Source organism: Rosa rugosa, chromosome 1 (assembly GCF_958449725.1).
Source record: "Rosa rugosa chromosome 1, drRosRugo1.1, whole genome shotgun sequence".
In the NCBI taxonomy this organism is placed as follows: Eukaryota; Viridiplantae; Streptophyta; class Magnoliopsida; order Rosales; family Rosaceae; genus Rosa; species Rosa rugosa.
This window is the reverse complement of record NC_084820.1, coordinates 36,134,086-36,150,365: the sequence shown is the minus strand read 5'-3', so window position 1 is coordinate 36,150,365 and position 16,280 is coordinate 36,134,086. Positions and strand designations below refer to the sequence as shown.

The following is a 16,280-nucleotide window of genomic DNA, read 5'->3' as shown; positions in this document are numbered from 1 at the left end:
TTCTCACATGTTAGCACCCTCAATCCCCAGTTTTGAACGATCCCTGCTTATTCTATACTAACAACTACATTTTTCAGGTTTTAAATTGGCGATGCTTTTGCGCGTATCAACACCAGAACATTCTGTAGAACTTGACTGCGTGCAATCCAATAAGCACTCTTGACTGTGAAGCTACCCCTTCTTTATAAGTGCCAGTACAGCATATCCGAGGCAGGTTGGCTACTAAGTGGGATACAAAGCACTTTGACTGCCACATTTGGATGAAAATTAGTATGAATGACATCCGGGATCCATTGTCTTGTATGTGAGTCAATAAGATCTGCAACAATTTCAATGGGGGACTATGCCGGCCTCTGAACAAGGTACAGTGGGCAGGTTGGTATCCAACTATCATTCCAAACATTTACTTGCATACCATCTCCAATTCTCCATTGGGTTCCAGCCTTCAAAACAGGTCTACCGGCTAGAATACTACGCCAAGAAAAGGAGGGTGCCTGACCAAGTTCAGCCTGCCAGAACTCACAATGCGGAAAATATCTAGCTTTATAAAGTCTAGCAATAAGGGAATTAGGATTGGTAACAAGCCTCCATCCTTGCTTAGCGAACATAGCCAGATTATAAGCATATATATTCTTAAAACCCATACCTCCCTCATGCTTTGTCAGACAGAGCCTCTCCCAACTCCTCCAATGAATCTTCCTTTTATCATTCGTGTCACCCCAGAAGAACGAGGCACATAGCTTGTGCACATCATCACATAAAGTCTTCGGAAGCAAGTAACAATTCATTGCATATAATGGCATCGTTTGAGCAACAACCTTGATCAAAATTTCTTTTCCTGCACAACTTAATATTTTTGCCTTCCAATTGTCCAACTTGTTGGAGAGCTTCTCCTTGATGTATTGGAAAATCTGAGTTTTTGATTTTCCAACCCACATAGGAAGTCCCAAATATCAATCATGATCTTCTACACCATCTCTTGATAAGTACGTATAATACAGATTTGATTAAGTCTTTCTAACCATCTCGATCTTGATAAGTATAATACATATTTGATTTTCCTCTATGTTGCATGTTTTCAAAAGGTTCTAATAATGGCGCTTGTTCTTGTTAGAACAATATAGGGAAGTAATATAAGGTACTTAGCTTGCTTCTAGCTTTGTAACTTGGTCCCTCTAACCCATTTACAAGCACCAAAATACTAGGACTCACGTTGCTTACCAATTAGCTTAGAAAGGGTAGAAAAGTGTTTAAGTTTAAAATGGTAAACATTTGTGGTGGTGAAAAAATGAAAAGGCTAACACAATTTACTTAGGCTCAAATTGAGCCTAACTAATGAATTTTTAACATTAAGAACAAAAGCTATTTAGCCATGGTGGATTCCTAATGGCTTGGTCTTCCCCAATAGAACTCATGCTTTTGATATAGAGTTTCGAAAGATTTGGAGCAAGTTCTAGATTACAGATGCAATGAATTGATCACACAAGGAAAGAACAAGTGCATTTTTGACTATGTATGTACACTTTTTGGCTCAAAGGCTCACATAATTAGGCATAGATAGTTTCAACAAATTTAGTTCTCATCTTTCCCACATGAATGCATCTAAAATGACATAGGCAATATGAGTTTAAATGCTTGTGAGCACAAAACGCCAAATCCATTTATTAAATAAGCATTGATCTTCAATCACTAAACATGCTCAAAATCAATCAATCCAATTGGACATAAGTTCGATCGCATGATCCGGGGTTGTTTCATTTTAGGAGAACACACAAGCGAACCAACATCTTTTTGTATTTTTCAAAAAATTTCAATTTTTATGGTTTTTTTTTAATAAGGATAAACAAATAAAGAAAAGAAAAAGGAATGAAGTTACCTAGCCTTACAGCTCATACTTAAACCACACATTGTCCTCAATGTGCAATAAACAATGGTGAAACAAATTTAAGGCATAAGACAATATGCTTATTAACAACCACATGCTAGTCAACACAAACTAATTAACACATTAATCATCGGCTTAACAAGCACCTCACACTAAAAACATCATATAGTCCTGAATCTATAATGAAGCTATTAAGATCCTATCAATGTTTTGGGGAGAATGCATTATTAAGGCCGCAACTAGCATTCACAACAATTAAACTAACTACATGGCAAGAGAGAAAGGGTAGCCACCTCACACTTGAACTTTGGATAATCCTTTCAATAAAAAAAACCTAGTTAGTAGTTTACCTCCCCCCAATATCACTTTTATTAGGGAGCAATAAACTTTTTTGACCCCCAATTCATTGAGGGTCAGTATTCACTAACTTGTGTCTTCTTATCATTCTTGATTTTATTGGGGGGCAATTAAAACTTTCAGGTTTTTACCGACACAAGTGTTGCTCTATTGGTTGTAGGTTCCTCAAGCTAGCAAAATTGAAGAAGAAGAAAACGTAAGGTTGACTGGGAACATGACAGTTCTGATTCAAGATATGGATAGGGTGCTTGGAGATGAATGTACAAAGGAGAGCATGGAGGAAAACCTAAAGAAACTGGCAGCAGCAAATGATAGCCTTGCAAAACAAAATAAAGAATTTTGGAGGAAGCTGAAATTTACTGATGACAAGAAACAGTTTGCAAAATAAATTGCATCAAGTGAATCTAAAAGTTAGAGGAAAAAAGAACCATATAAAAGCTCTGAAGAAGTTGTTAGACAAAGCCACCAGAAAAAATGATAAATACATCGACTGACTTAGGCGTTAGAGGAGCGAAGACCACTAACCGCGGTCTCCCTCTTAACTCTAATGTATTTTATTTGACAGGTGATGCTTACGCTTGCCTTCACTAAGTCAACAGAGACTCTGGAATCGTGTCCACGTACGTTAACGAGATCAGATACCTTCTAAATATTGAGCATTAATAGCACAAGCTGAAAATCAAGAGCTAGACTGTAGCGAGAATCGGAGCTTTGCTCTCCCTCCATTGCAAGATTCAAAGCCTCTTTCTCTCTCTATATCAAAAACTCTCTCTCTCACTATAAAACAGAAATTGGCTTTGTAGTTACGAAAAGGGCATAACAGTCAACAAAAAAACAAAAACAGGTTAAAAATGAATTACTTGTGTATTAGGAAACATAATCATGTATGTTATGGGTAAGGGGAAAATATTAAAACTTATTGGGATAAGGGGAAACAATGACCCTAGAATTAGAGTAAGAGGACATTTCCACTAAATAAAATAAAGGGTAGGGCTATTGCCACCCACTTATTTACTTTGTTCCACCCTATTTTAGCCATGATTAAGTTAAATTAAAATGAAAAATACTTAATAACTTAAACCATTAACTAATAAAGAATAAAGAAATACAATTAACTGAATTCCAGATTCTGAATGAAAAATTATTTTTCTTCCTAGCAGGTTTCAAAATGAAAACCTTATTCTCTCTAGCAGCTTGTCTCCTCGCGCTGACACTAGCGCCGCCTTCGCTGCCCGGCGAGGCGCATAGCGGCTCCGGCAGGTTTCAAGTATCAGGGCATCTTTGCCCTTCCATTGATCTACCTTCGTCGGCTCTGACCCCTATTCTTGACAGGGATTGTGGCGGCGGTGATGAGGCCCTGATATTTTGGGCTCGCGAAAGCTATGACGGCGGGGAAAGGGTGGACCGCTTCGTCCACAATGGTGACCCGATCTCCTCGTCCAGGTTACCTCCTACAAGGGCTGGGATCGGTGCTTTGATGCCTATGTGGCTGCAATCTAACGTCCCCGAGGCTGCTGAGGGTGCGTGGCTTTGGTACGACAGCGCAACCGTCGTTGGACAGCTGAGATCGGATTTTGTTGATAGAGGTGCACTACTAGTTCACGGCGGAGCTAAGAGAACCATTGGGCTGCGGTTGGGCGCGAAGATGAACAACGAGGTTGGGATGGTTCTCGACCTCTTAGACTACTTCGACTGGGATATTAACCCCAACACCGACACCAAGCGTTGGTTGCGTTGGATCCAGAAAATACCGGCAGTCCGGCGACGGAGGACTTGGGGTGCCCGATGGTGGGTGTCCTTATCAATCCGGGTCTCCCTGATTTTGGGTCTCTGTGGGGCCCATTTCACAATCTTTGGGCTTGGACTTTTGCTCCAGAGGCCAATTGGGTTTTTTCCGGACTCAAGTCTGCATTGCGTCTCACTTTCCCTACTGCTGTTACTATTCAAGAGGTTTCGCCCTAAGAACAAGGGCAAAGGAAAGCTCTAAGCTTCCTGTTCGATACCTAGCATTTGATTCCAGTCTATTTCTATTTAAGTTTAGTTTCTCTGATTGTACACCAATTGAGGTCCTTGGCAATTAGGGTTACTCTAGAAAGGGTTTAGATAGTTGTTGGATGGTCTCCTTATGGCTAGGTCTAAATTTTGTGCTCAAGTTGTTCCCCAATGAGGGTTACCTGTTATGTGCTTAACAACTTAGACCATCTAGGTTTTCATTTGGTGTAAGACAGCATATGATGTACGTGTCTTCTGGCCATGGATAAGTAATGAAATTATCTACTTCTCAAAAAAAAAAAACTGAATTCCAGATTCTAGTCACAACCATTTCGGCTATCTCTTTCTCTCTCTATGTGTGTGTGTCTAGGATGGAATTTTGCCAGCACAAAGAAGAAGGAAGTACGTCTTCTTTTTAAAGCAATCATTGCTTACAACAATGATCATAGCTCATGGTAACTTAAAATGATAAAACTCAGCATATATATATAATCAACTTCAAATATTTTGCGAGTAATTTTAGGTCCGCTTCAAACATTGATTTCTGTGATCATCATCTTAGAGGTTTGGTCTCCTTAGAAATAAAGGTAGAGAAAGGTGTTGATGCCCAAAAATCCAGCTACTAGGCCCAATTCATATCTCGAGCCCAATAAGCAAATCATACCAACAATCATCATGCCACGCATGTGGACCCCATCCACATTCAAGCATTTGGGGCTTGCAAGAACGGGTGTGGCGTGGAAGGTAACGAAAATGCATGAGGCTCATTATTAGTTTTAGGCTTGTTGGTAATTTTGGACTTTGGGACCAAAATTCAAACCTAATAGCCCGATTCTAACTATGGGTAAGTGAAGAAGAAAGAACCCAAAAAAACCATTCAATTACAATAACATTCCTCTTTACCCAACATTCAATTATTTTCCTTAAAACTAGACATTTCAAGTACTATATCACATTCTTCCACACAAAGCCAATTCTCTATCTTTGACTTCCCTTTTTCCAGCAGCAAATCTTGAAACCACGATTCTTGGGATCACAGCAGCGGGAATCCTGGAATCACAGCAGCAGGATTTCTGGGATTACAGCAGCAAGATTCATAGGAACATAGAAACAGCAACGGCCCTAAACCTAAGCCACCGTCACTCTATAAATTAAGAGTTATAGTTGCTGTGAAGGGAGGAGCAACACACACTAACCATTAAACAACCAAGCAATTCCCCCATTAGAATCATAGAAACCATTCCCAAACCTAGAAACTCCTTTACCTCCATGTAGATTCAAACTTATCATGCTTGATCATATAAATATCTTCTCTGCCATGCTTCTTCTCTCCGAAATCCATCCTTAGTCCTCTACCTTTCCAACTCCTATCCCTTATACCGAATACCTCAACCAATGCACCAATCATTGCCAGAATTTCTTATTCCGAAACTCATGCTTTTCTAGCTCCCACGCCACGCATATCTTGCCAAGCCTTTACTAGAATTGCACACTAATTCACTGCTGTGAACATGGAGAAGAGCTGCTTGGAGGGACACAACAGCACACTACCTAGGATTTTCAGTCCTTCGAATTTTGCTGGGCCTAATCTTCGCTAACTCAGACAAAGGGGACGAGATTTTGGGCTTGATTCCACTGCCGTACAACTCCGATCAAAAGTGCCCCTACATTTTTGGCGACTTCACTAGGGATTAGGCTGTGATTCCGCCTCAGCTTTCTCAACTGCAGCATTCTTTGTTTCAAAAAATTTCTCATGCTCACTTCAAACCATTCATTCTTTTGCTGCTGAGAATATGTACTAGATGCAGTTGGTACTCAGGCAATCTGGATATTCTCATAAAAACTACTCTCACGCTATGAATTGCACTTTGACTCTACACATCTGCCATGGATAGTTCTGTGAAAAAAAAATCAGGGTTACTTATTCAGAAATCAGAAAGAAGAACATCTCAAAGTATGTCCTTTATCATTGTAGCCTCAATCCTTATTTACCCTAAGAAATTCAAGCAATTCAAGTACTCAAGCTGTATATTTCTTACCCTTGTTCTTGTAGTCATGCTAATATGCTTAGGGCCTGAATGATTGATCCAGTTCATGGTAATTGCTCACAATATATCATGTCCACTGCTGGAATTCAAGCGTTCTCTTCAAGCGTCCATGAACCCATCTGAAAGAGCATAAACAATATTGAGTCAAAGTCCGACTTGATCATAGCCTTCACATATTGTTAGCCCTGTAATGCTGCCATAGATGCATATCTAAATTATACCAACTCTAAAAACCAAATCCTCACTTGACAACTCAAGTAGATCACTTCTACCAAGAATTTTAACCATTTCTATTGCACCTTCAAGCATACCATTTTAAACCCAGAATTGACATGCCAAGCATATATACTCTCAATCAGTCTTTTACCATCTTTATTTCAAACCTCTAGAACGCCATGCCAGACCCCAACATTGAAAGATGATATCCACCCATACATTTTCTCAAAATCAAACTACCAATATGTTGACCTCTACTTCCTCGAATAAAGAAAACAATATGTTATTACCCTGAGCTCAAACCAAAGTAGAAGAATACATGAGAAGAATTCATGCTAGATACTTGGAAGAAAACTCACAATAGACAAAACTTGCATGTGGGTTTTCTCTAACTTATTTTACACTACCTTGAAATATTAAACGCATCATCATGGATTTATCAAGCTAGAACAATCTTCAAGAAGGACTAGTGATGATAGGTCACTAGAAAAGTATCGATGGATCTTAAGCTGGTCAATATCAAGCAAATTCATGCAAGTCATGGAAGCAGTTAGCATTTGAAAAAAAAAAAAATTTCAAACAAAACAAGCAAGAGGGTGGCTCTCATAGTTGTTCAATAATCACTATAGAGTTAAACGAAGTCAAGCCAAGCTAATTTAAAGATGTCTTACCCATGCCTAAGATTGAATCAACATATGTATGGATTATGAAGAATGTAAATTCTTTAAAGCCAAAGCCAAGCAAGAAACAAAGTCAGTGATGCAAGCAAGCCAGGAAAGATCGAACTATTGTTGCAAAGGCTTGGTTCTAAGTCACCGGAGCAGTCAACTTATGATCGCTGGTGGGATAAACCTTTTGGTCCATAAAAGATGTCTTAAATGCAAAATACAAACACACAAGCACAGAAAGCATATTCAAAATTCCAAGTCTTTTACAAGCATGCCTAGTTATGTCTAATCATAAACTTCATTGCTGCAATACAACCAAGCACTTACAAGTTGAAATCCAAGCCCTTGAATGTTATAATTTTAGCTCTTAACACACACGCTCTTGAGACCAAGCTCCAATTTCATTTCCAATACCCCCAAACAGTCCCACTCTTAAAACCAAACTGTAAACACCATACTCACAATACTATATATAGCACACCCAAAACCAGAAAAAGAAGAATTTATAAGAAAGAAATTCTCTCTGTTTACCTTCATGCCGCCAACATGCAAAGAGAAGGAATTTACTTGAATCAAGCATCCCTCATAGCTCCACATATGTGTTGCTAGCAGAAATCCGATGCTGGGAATCTAAATCACATAATAGAAACGAAAGTCTTTTTTTTTATAGTTTTTACTGCTGGTTGACAAAGCAAAACGTTTTCTATCTTGAGGCTTTAAAATCAAAGTGTGTGTGTGTGTGTATTTCTTTTTGTCTCTTCCGTTTTCTAATAACTCTAAATTTCTTCTTTGAACTCTCTACACAATTCTTGCCCAAAACAACAGTATGCTTACTTTTATTCTATTTTTACACTTCAATGCAAAATTACAAGCCTTTATACTGATTTGGTTCTTTAAGTGATGATTTCGGTGCCACTACTTTATCATTTTGCTCATCCTCTTACTGTTTGATTCCAACTTGTTGCTTCATCAATATAGTTTTGTCTCATTTTTCACTCTAACTGTCTAACACAAATAATTGCTGGCATCCCTTAACTTACTGTAACTTAACTTGGTTTATGCATTTCATGCTCACAAAAAAAAAAATTGCACAAGCCAACGAGCAAAGCCTCATGCCATTGTTAAAGTTGGTTGTGTTCCATTCAAATCAGTAGTCATGCTTAAGAATATCTAAAAGTGTCGTCATTACCAAATCACATATCCAAGGCTGAAGATTCTCAAATTCTCCAAGCTAAAAATCATATCATTCTCATGCCAATTCGAATGACTTGATAATGACAAAGCAAGCAAGCAAGCTTCTTTTGGAGGGATTAATATGAACCGAAGAAAGTTAGCATATGCACTATACATTCTTACCTGGGGGCTGAGCTGCAGGAATTTACTGCCGGGAATGAAGCTTTGTTTTCTAGTTTTCAATTATTGATGCTCCTATAAAAGAAAACCAAAAGAAGTGTGTCATGGTCATTCAATCAACAACTCAGCCGCTATAGAAACAAAGTGATCGAGATGTGAAATTGAAGATACTTCTTCAAAGTGAAGCCAAGCCAAGTTAGTTAAGACCCCATGCTGAAGATTGGATCAAACTTCATAAGAATCGTAAGGGTATGCAAAGAATATTCAATCATGCCAAAGCCAAGCAAAGAAAGGGGTCATCGGTAGACAAAAAAAAAAAAAAAAGGTTACCAAGAGCTAACAAACACCTGAGTCATCTATTCATGCTTTTTCCTAAAATTTACTGTCTCAAGCCATGTCTATGCCAAATATCAAATTAGCTTACAGACTTATGAGCTGTAAACTTTCTTTAAACCCAAAACCATAGTCAAACACACAAATCTTAGTAAACCTACTCTAACACCCGATCTCCTAGCCATGTTCCTGCACCACCATTCTTTCAAACTAGTAGATTTCATAGCCAAAAGTTGAGCTGCTGTTAACATTCCCTTAGCTTGCTAGTAATTCAGTACTATACATGGGACCAAGGTTCTCCATTCAAGCATGAAAATAAGTACCAAGAGCTAGTTAATCAATTAACCTTTTATTCACGCTCTTTCCTAAGGTATACTGTCTCAAGCCAGGCCTACGCCAAATATCAACCAGCTTGTAGAGTTATGAGCTGCTGTAAACTTTTCCTAAACTATTATAAGTTATTCAATATTATAACACTAAGATTTTCCATTAAGCCTAAAACCATGTACCAAGAGCTAATCAATCTATCCATGCTCTTTTAGGAGAGTTCCTCTCTCAAGTCATGTCTCTGTCAAATATCAAACCAGCTTATAGAGTTATAATGGAATAATCATGTATATAATAAGCAATGAAGCCAAGCAACACGCCAAGCACCAGCTATCAAATTTCAAGACTTTATTGCCCATATCACAACATGCTTTTTCCAACCACCAATTGAGTGCTACAACTATCATGTCTCTGTCAAATATCAAACCAGCTTATACAGTTATAATGGAATAATCATGTATATAATAAGCAATGAAGCCAAGCAACACGCCAAGCAACAGCTATCAAATTTCAAGACTTTATTGCCCATATCAGAGCATGCTTTTTCCAACCACCAATTGAGTGCTACAACTATCTTCCTCATTGTTGAAGAACCTAAATCAATTTGAACTTATCTCATTCCTAAGCCTCCTTATTTCAAAATATCGTCTCAAATCCTATGCAAAGACACTTGAGGGCTGAGTGATTAAGACCTTGCTCATGGTTACTATAGTTACTGTTGTGATTGAGGTTGTTACATGACGTTTTCTATCTCCTTCATTGCTAAAGTGAAGCTGCTATCAGCAAATACACATGCGTATTCAGATCAAGGCATGGCAATCTCATCCAAAAAAAAAAAACAGAGAGAAAATTCTCATAGGAAAGTTCAAACAAAATTTCAAGAAGTCACAATAAATGCAGACCTTATTACTCCAAAATACCTTCAAGCCTCACTTCTATACCACAGTGATCAAGGTCCTCACTGCCCAAGCAAAGCTAGCGTTTACAAATGCAATCAAGATATTCAAAAAAAAAAAAATCAAAGATAATACATGCATATATAAATTCAGGAACCTAGCCTTCACATGCTATGATTTCAATATCAGGCATATACCTACTCTTAACTCAAATTCATGCCAACTCCATGCTAATGCCATGCTTGTGCTCATGCCACCCAAACATCATGCCAAGCTCATGCTCAAGCCAAGCAAATCCATGACCAAGAGGAACACGCCAAGCCTTTAAACAAGTTCATGCTAGGCAAAAAAAAAAATCCAAGCAAGCATGATACTATGCATACATGCAAAATCATGCCAAGCTCCTCCCTAAGGTCGTGCATCTCCCACATAACATATGAGGGCCATGCCAAGCAATTAAGCCCATTCTTTTCAATATCGAATCGCTCTCAATTGATCACTCAAAATACTTAAGGTAGCCATAAACTCAAGCTACCAAAGCACATGCCTAAGCAAAGCTACTACATGCTTAAATAACTCTAAGCAAGCAAAATAAAGAAATCAAAACCAAGCAAAGAAAGACTTTACATGCCAAGCTACATGCATTTTAATTTGTAGATTACAACATGCATGTGAGCCTCATCGATCAAACTGTGACTAGCATTAACAAACATACCAAATTTATCTAGTAAAAACAAATTCCCTCAAGCAAAATCATCATTTATGTTTATTTTATTATAAGCGACAGCAAGTTTAGATCTCTCATCATTACCCAAATTCCTTTACTAAAGATCTCTTCATTGACTTGTGGTAGTTGTTTACACCTAGTTATTCTTTCCAATTATAGCCTAAACTCTTGTACCCAACACAATTTGGTCTTAATTCGCAAGCTTTTCACAACTTGTTCTCTTTATTTCTGATTGCAAGCTAATCACATAGATTGTCTCCCTCATAACCCCTTCTCCCAATTGACAACCCTTGATCTACAAGGACTCCTGTACAAGCCTCAGTTACTTATCCACAACTGGTAGGACAAAAACAAGTCAAAATATACCAAAACAAAGTCATGGAAATCAAGCAAAACAGTTCAAGCAAAGCTATGACCTAGTGAAAACAAAGTAGATAATACCACATGCGCGCTTTAACAATTATTCCCAGATCTTATTACGTGCAAGCAAAGTTTCCTAGCAGTCTTTGTGAACTTTCAAGCAATAACTATCAAAATCGTCAACTGAAGCCAAGCAAGAAGATCAATCTCATAGAAATTAGAAGCTTGTATAGTGAGATACATGCCAAATCAAGCCATAAGCTAATTTCAGCGATGGTAAGCTAAAGACAACTACCACATCCAGTCAATGGTTTTCTGAAAGATAAAACTATATATTGCCCAAGCATTCCTCTTTATGAAAATTTGGCATAGCCTACAACTATGACCCGAAGATAGGTGAACGCCGTGTAAAATTTGAGCCTTGATAGGAGCATTTTAATGCGACGTTTTAACTGCATTTCCTTACATTTCTTGCGTCATTTCCTTAGTAAAACTCTGTTTAGGAAAGTTTCCATTCTTTGATTGGGAAAGTTCCTATTTGTAGAAAGTTTCCATTTTTCTTAGTTTCTATTTTCCATTTTTAGAAAGTTTCTATTCTTGTAGTTTTCATTTCTCATTTCTGGCAAGTTTCTATTTTTCATTTTTAGTAACTTTCTATTTTTCAAATTAGGTAAGTTTCTATTTTCTCATACTAATTTCTATTTTCAGGACCTCCGAGCTAAAAAGTGGAAATGAACGCACGAATGGAAAGAGGAGCCTGCGAACATCAAGACAAACAAATATGAGAGAAAACGGTCCACACATTTGAGCAGAAATGAAGAAACAAGCTTTCCTAGTGCAACCAGGAAACCCTGCGAAATGGAGGAGAGCTTACCAATGAAGTTTCCAACGCAACTATGAAAAGAAATGAAGAAAATAAAGTGTTGTGACGTTGGAAGATGACATGGCATAGAAGTGACGCATGGAGGCCCAAAAACTCTCAAGACTTGTTGGATTTTCTGCTAATTGGATAAAAGCCCATGGAACTAGGGTTTGTGACGCAAACCCTAGCCCTAAAGATGTTTTGCCATGAATTTGCAAGAGAGAAACAAGGAAGATGCGTCCAAAAATCAGAAATTAAAAAGAGATTTTCTAGGGAGATTATCTAGGGCTATTTTTATGGAAAGAAAATACTTGGAGATAAACCCTAGAAGCTTTGCCGTGAAAAAGGAAGAGATAAACAAGGGAGGACGTGAAAATCCTAGGGTTTTGGACGGCAAAGATATTCCCTAGAGAGTTTTAAGGAAAGAGAAAAAGGTGGAGACCAAGAAAAGCTCAAATGAAGTCTAGATACATTCCTACATTCCCTAAAGAGTTTTGGCCGAATTTAAAGACAGAAAATCAGAAATTATCTCAAGAATTTCGGCAAGAAAATCAAGGGAAATATTCTAGGAAATTATGTGATTGGTTGAGACACCTCATAGGGCTTATGTGGCAAGAAATCATTGGAGGAAATTATGTGGAAGTGCAAGCAATAGCCGTGAGCTTTTCTAGGGTTTTGGACGGCATGGAGACCTAGGGGCCGTCCCCTATATATTCCTCCCTTCTCTCAACGTCAAGGGTTGCCACTTTTGCGTTTTACAACTTTAGAAAAAATCAGAAAACTCTCTCTAGCTTAGCCGTGTTCTTCTCCATCCTCTAGGGCAACCACGAAGTTCAAGCAAGGCCAAGGAAGAAGAGGACAAGCCGTGCACATCATCCATCACCATCCTTGAAGATTGCTTTCGAAATTCAAGAGACCATTCATCCCATCTTCATCACGGTGTAATCCGATTCTCCTTGTAACCTTTGCTTTGTAATTTTCGTTGGTTATGCCCTAGTTGACACATGTGTTTGAACAATTTTCGAATTCTGAAATTTTATGGTTAATTACTAATTTTCAGATTCATGTTTTGCGATTTATGGTTGCTTATGTGTGAGTGTTTGATTAAATTTGCATGATAGAAATCTTTTGTATGTTAATCTTAAAGGGCTCGAAACTTTTAGGGTTTTTATATAATTGGTGCTACGAATTTAAGAACATGAATCAACTTTTTGGTTTTGTGTTCTTGAATCAATAAGTAGTAAAGGTTTTGTACAAAAACCGAATTTAATCAAAGAAGATTGCAATTAGGTGGACTTTTTCATACTAAGTTGCACATTTGAATTGATAACCTTTCTAGATGCTTAATGCGTTAGACATGTATGATTGACTAGCTTTCTAGGGCTTGAATGCATGTTTGATAGGATTAGTCTATGTGCTTTCACTTAGATTAATTAGCGTTGAAAGTAAAATATGGGAAATTGTTTGCTTTGAACGTTTCACATGATCAATTCCTCTTGCATGACTATGATGAACAATGATGAACTTGAATTAATTTTAATCATATGTTTCGATTTTGATCTTTGTTCTTGCATTCCATTTATAATTTTATGTTTTTGCAGTTTAATTGTTTTAGTAACTTAGTTTTATTTTCAGAAAAACCAAAATCAAAAACCCCCTTTTAATTCGTAAATAATGTGCATATGTGTGAATATTATACTTTGTTTTGATTTTAATTGTTTAATTGTTTGACAATGACAGGTGTACCCTCAATCCCCGGAATAGAACGATCCCTATTTATTCTATACTACTAACGATATTTCAGGGTTAAATTATGCGCTTGCAAAAAGCTCATCAAGCCTGCTACTATGAAAACTTTGTTTATATCAAACAAGAAGTTGCAACAAGCCAAAACAACCTATGGTTATCAAGCAAAACACAAAAATGCACCAAGCGTATGGCCAAAGCGGAATTGTGACATGCCACAGCAACTACGTTCAAGGCACACTTTATGCAAGCTTCGTGAATCTCAACGCAAAGCTACAAAACTAGAAGAGATCAATGCTAGAATGGTTCAAATACCAGAAATCTTGCTCTACTCCGACTACTACCATGCTAAGATTAAGACTGCTACTTTGACAAACAAAACAAAACAAAAGCATATAAGTTTGAAATTGGTGGGGCTTGACGATGAGTAATTCGAATGCAATATCAAGAGCCATTCGGTCAGTTGTTAAAATTGTTGGGCACATTCAAATCCCAGCAATAAACAAAAGAAACTTATTGGTAGCATTAGACATCAGAAACAGTCAATCTGAAGATAATTGGAAATTCTGACAGATTCAAATATCACGCCAAGCAAAATACTATAGATCGCATATGCTGATGTCTGACATAAATATCATGATGCATTGTGCTGCTAAAAGAATAAGGAGACTAAGGAAAAGAACACGTGGCTTACAGATTGTGAGGTTTCAAATTCAATCACAACAGCTAACAAGAAAGGAAGCAATCATAGTAGCAAACCAATATACGTTGAAATAACAACAAGCAATCGATGAATTTGAAGGGATATCGACAACAGCTACAACACGAAAAATCCTAACCAGTCCTGCTGAAGCAACCATGTTAATCCATACTCCAATATCAACAGAAGAAAGAGGAGAATTTGACGATGAGAACTCACACCAGGGAAAATCCAAAATTCCCAAAGATGGAAGAGCTTAACCACCAACAGCAAAGGAAAGAGATACTGATTATTCCTTCGTTTGGATGTGGAGCTACTAATGTTTCAATTCGAAAAAGGCAAGACAAGCCAAGCAAACACTATTAAATTTTACGATTAGCTATTGGGCCTCAATTTCATAATTTGATAATATGGCCCATATAATCAAGGGGGCTAATGTTGATGCCCAAAAATCCAACTACTAGGCCCAATTCATATCTCGAGCCCAATAAGCAAATCATACCGACAATCATCATGCCGCGCATATGGACCCCAGCCACATTCAAGCATTTGGGGCTTGCAAGAACGGGTGTGGCGTGGAAGGTAACAAAAATGCATAAGGCCCATTATTAGTTTTAGGCTTGTTGGTAATTTTGGACTTGGGGACCAAAATTCAAGCCTAATAGTCCGATTCTAACTATGGGTAAGTGAAGAAGAAAGAACCCAAAAAAAACCATTCAATTACATTAACATTCCTCTTTACCCAACATTCAATTATTTTCCTTAAAACTAGACATTTCAAGTACTATATCACATTCTTCCACACAAAGCCAATTCTCTATCTTTGACTTCCCTTGTTCCAGCAGCAAATCTTGAAACCACGATTCTTGGGATCACAGCAACGGGAATCCTGGAATCACAGCAGCGGGATTTCTGGGATTATAGCAGCGAGATTCATAGGAACATAGAAACAGCAATGACCCTAAACCTAAGCCACTGCCACTCTATAAATTAAGAGTTATAGTTGCTATGAAGGGGGGAGCAACACAAGCTAACCATTAAACAACCAAGCAATTCCCCCATTAGAATCACATAAACCATTCCCAAACCTAGAAACTCCTTTACCTCCATGTAGATTCAAACTTATCATGCTTGATCATATAAATATCTTCTCTGCCATGCTTCTTCTCTCCGAAATCCATCCTTAGTCCTCTACCTTTCAATTGAAGGAACATAGGAGAAGAAAGTGCGCAAACGTGCAAAAAATGGGTCAATGGTGGTCAACGCCGGATTCCCGACATTTCCGGCCAAGTTGGCCAGCCGAGAACATATGTGGAGGATAAGGAAGAGCTAACTAGGGTTAGACACTTTAGGTGGGAAGACTTTAGGTCTAGGTTATTTTGAAATTCAAAATTTGAAAGATGACAAGTGGCCTCATTCTTACACCTTACATCTTTGTCTCTCATTTATTACCTTGTTCCCCTACACAATGACCCTTCTACCCTTACTTTTTCTCCTCCATCAAAATATCTATGGGCTTCCTAGGTCATTTGTATGTGGAGTCAAAAACTAGATCCACATTTTGGGCTTACAAATTTGTCCATCACATCTCACCATTGATTCCTTTTGATCTCCACCCTTGATTCGAATTGCGCTGGCCTTTAAATAGCCTCTTCTCTCTTCCAAAACCGTGCATCCCCTTGGCTCCCTCATTTTGGAGCATCAAAATCTCTCTTTTCTCTAGTTTTAGGTTAGTTTTTCATACTTTGTACATAGTTCTTTGAGTTTGTGTGAGAAATAGGTGTGTAGGCACTTGGGTTTCACCAAAACT

The 16,280-nt window shown here is 38.0% G+C and overlaps 1 protein-coding gene and 1 long non-coding RNA gene across 2 annotated transcripts; both read right to left on the bottom strand.

Moving 5' to 3' along the window:
- Positions 1–341: 341 nt before the first annotated feature.
- LOC133726828 (uncharacterized mitochondrial protein AtMg00310-like) lies at positions 342–938 on the bottom strand. Its single transcript, XM_062154470.1, has one exon. The coding sequence runs from the start codon at positions 936–938 to the stop codon at positions 342–344; it is 597 nt and encodes a 198-aa protein (XP_062010454.1).
- A 4,301-nt stretch (positions 939–5,239) lies between these two features.
- Positions 5,240–7,839, bottom strand: LOC133707679 (uncharacterized). The gene is made up of 3 exons (XR_009845253.1): positions 7,698–7,839; positions 6,274–6,401; positions 5,240–6,131 (listed from the first exon to the last, which is right to left on the bottom strand). It is a non-coding gene; the product is annotated as an uncharacterized LOC133707679 (long non-coding RNA).
- Positions 7,840–16,280: the final 8,441 nt, after the last annotated feature.